At 30.1% G+C, this 3,235-nt stretch overlaps 1 protein-coding gene across 1 annotated transcript in view; it reads left to right on the top strand.

Annotated features, from left to right (window-relative positions):
* Positions 1-1,434, top strand: part of LOC107744964 (serine/threonine-protein kinase 32C-like) — a gene marked incomplete at its 3' end in the record, with an annotated part of 62,291 nt that extends 60,857 nt beyond the window's left edge. Inside the window, exon 4 of the mRNA XM_016558794.1 lies at positions 1,261-1,434. Within this exon, the coding sequence (XP_016414280.1) occupies positions 1,261-1,434 (174 nt within the window). The remainder of the gene's footprint in view (positions 1-1,260) is intronic.
* Positions 1,435-3,235: the final 1,801 nt, after the last annotated feature.

Here is a 3,235-nt window from a genome sequence, read left to right as displayed (position 1 = left end):
CACACACACACACACACCGCTCAGAGAGTCCTCACAGCATCTCATGAGTATATAATGAGAACGAGGGACTCAGTGTGAAATGGAAACTTCATTCCTGTGATCAGCAGCTGAGCCGAACTATTCGTGTTATTTTAGTATCACTGACATACTATTATACAGTATGTTTTTATTATATTTCCAATTTTTATTAATATTTTGAATTTTAGTAATATTTGGAATTATGTTTTACATTCATATTTTTTATTAATATTTAGAATGATTAATAATTTTTGTAACATTTTTGCAATTTTGTTGTGTGTTTGTCATTTTAGTTTTGTTTTAAATATGTCTATATCGCTTTCATACATTTTTATTTCAGTTTTATTTTAAGCTAAATAAATTAAATGAAATGTTGCCTTGGCAACTAGCTGAAATAAGCATAGATTTTATTTCTGAATAAAATATAAAAAAGTTATTAATATTTCAAATGTGATTAAAGTTTTAGTAATGTTGATTTTATAATCCTTAATGGTTTTAAAATATGTCTATATAGTTTTTATTAATTTCTATTGCCATTTTAGTTATTTTAATACATCAAGTTAAACTACATAAAAATAAGAAATGCTGAAAAAATTTTTTACATTTAATTTTCTGATTAAAATATTTAATTCTTTAAATTCTATTTTACATTTTGTTAAAGTTTTAGTCATTTTTAGTCATGTTTTTGTCATTTTTATTTTTTTTATGTCACTATAGTTTTTATAAATTTTTATTTCAGTTTTAGTTTTATTTTATGTTAACTAAATGGAAATGAGAAATGTTGCCTTGGCAAGTAGCTGATATAAAATTAAAAGTAGTTTTGAATTTATTATATATATATATTTTTTTGTATTTAATTTTATTTGACAACATTTATTTTATTTTTAAAAAAAATTTTTTTTTTAGGGTTTTAGTTTTAGTTACATAATAAACCTGTGCTTCCCTGACTTTGGATTTCAGGAGATTAGATGACAGAAGCCTCTGTGTTACAATAGTTCGTTAGCAGTGTGATGGACAGATGATTGACAGCTAATGTAGACTGTGTCGACACTTTAATGAAAATGTCCAAATCAGATCATCTCTACAACTTTAATTAGCAAACCTCAATCTGTGAAAGACGATAGCAGAGCTTCTGATGGTGACGATATCTCACACGACTCATCAGTTCACCAGGAGAGCGATTTGCATGTTAAATGAGAGCTATGTGATGTCACTTCCTCTGACCTCTGACCTGTGCTCCAGGTACTCGTTCCAGGACGAGGAGGACATGTTCATGGTGGTGGATCTGCTGTTAGGAGGAGATCTGCGCTATCATCTGCAGCAGAACGTGCAGTTCACCGAGGACGCCGTCAAACTCTACCTGTGCGAGATGACGCTGGCGCTCGACTACCTGCAGAGCCAGCACATCATACACAGGTGTGTGAGTGTTTTCACTCAGTTTAACTCTATAATCCATCAGCAGCCTCCAGTGATTTACCCGTTTGCCAGAATAACACTCACAGAGCACAGAACACGTCTGAGCAGCGAGTGTGTTTGCTGTCCTTCACTATAGACTTCAGTCAGGATTCACCTGTATTTACAGTTTTTATCAGCTGCTTGCACACAAGATCTTTGCTTGTCACACAGTTTCTGAAAGCTGACACTCAAACAGCAGAAGCACACACCAAATCTACAAAACCATACACTGATTCTCAGCCTTTGACTCAGTTTTCAATTTCACAAAACACTTTTTTGCAAAAAACACAATTCTACTCTATGTAACACACAAAAATCTAACAGGAATTAATATTATTGCAACTTAGTATTAAACTGCTGGTCTAGTCTGGCTAGAGGAGAACGGCACACTCTTTCCCTGTTTAATACTGTAAAGCTGCTTTGACACAGTCTGCATTTTAAAAAGCGCTGTATAAATAACGGTCACTTGACTTGACTCTTATGGCAAATATGTTTGCAAGGTGATATTTTGAATGCATTTTGCAAGAGATGTGAGGCATTTTGCATTTTGTGTGTGCAGGTCTTGGATTTGTGTGCAAAGTTTTGAAAATGTGTGTAAGCAGTTTAAAAAACTGTAATTTAGATGTGAATGAAGATGAGGCCTATGGAACAGACAGTGTCTCTGACAGCCTCCGTTTTACTTTTACATTCATGCATTTGGCAGATGCTTTTATCCTGAGCAGCTTTGCCAAATGCATTAAAGCTGTACATCTTCTCAGTTCATGCATTCATAAACATGACGTTGCCATTCTCTTCTGTTTGAGCTACGTTTTCATTCACGTCTATGTGAATATGCCATCTAATTAAGTGTTGTTTTATAATTATTTAATAATATCGTTTTTATTTTACATTAAAGTGATTTTATTGATTTTATTATGTTAGCTTTTATTTTTATTGATTGTTTAGTTTTAATTTAATTTAATTTTTTTGTGCTTTTGTCATTTAAAAAAAAAATTATACATTGCTATTTATGTTTAATTTATTTTTATTTTTGTTTTAATTATTTGATTATTCATATTTTAAATTTAGTTAGATTTTTTGTTATTATGTTGTTGTTTTTTTCATTATTATTATTATTATTTAATGTTTATATAGTTTTTATTCATTTTATTTCATTAGTTTTAGTTATGTTAGTTCATCAAGTTAAACTAAATTAAAATGAGAAATGTTACATTGGAAACTAGTTGAAATAAAATAAGTAGAGTAAGTATTTTAAGTACATTTTATTTCATTTCAGTCAACACTTATTTTATTTCAGTAATAATAGTAAATATTAGTAATTATTTCGTTTTATAGTAGTAATAATAGTATTTTTTTTTTAGTTTTATGGTTTTAGTTCATTTGTCTTTTTTATTTTATACATGACTATTTATATTTAATTTATATTTTACTTTTATTTTATTTTATTTTCAGTCTTAGTTTTAGATTTTATTTATTTCCAGAAACCAGTTTATACTGGACAGATGAAGAAATGAGCTGAATGTGACTGAAATTCACTGTACTGACATCCTCAATGGTGAAATGATTATTAGTTTGGAGTCTTTATTATTCACTTTATATTAAAACAATAGAAGTGTATGATGTGTGCTCATTTAGAAAGCTCTGTGTGTTTGTGTGTGTGTGAGAGAGAGAGAGTGTGTGTGTGTGTGTGTGTGTGTGTGTGTGTATAGTGTGTGTGTGTGTGTGTGTATCTGTGTGTGTGTGAGAGAGAGAGAGTGTGTGT

The sequence above is a fragment of the Sinocyclocheilus rhinocerous genome, unplaced genomic scaffold (genome assembly GCF_001515625.1).
Source record: "Sinocyclocheilus rhinocerous isolate Xijiao unplaced genomic scaffold, SAMN03320098_v1.1 scaffold881, whole genome shotgun sequence".
Taxonomy (NCBI): Eukaryota; Metazoa; Chordata; class Actinopteri; order Cypriniformes; family Cyprinidae; genus Sinocyclocheilus; species Sinocyclocheilus rhinocerous.
This window is presented reverse-complemented; position numbering and strand designations above follow the sequence as displayed.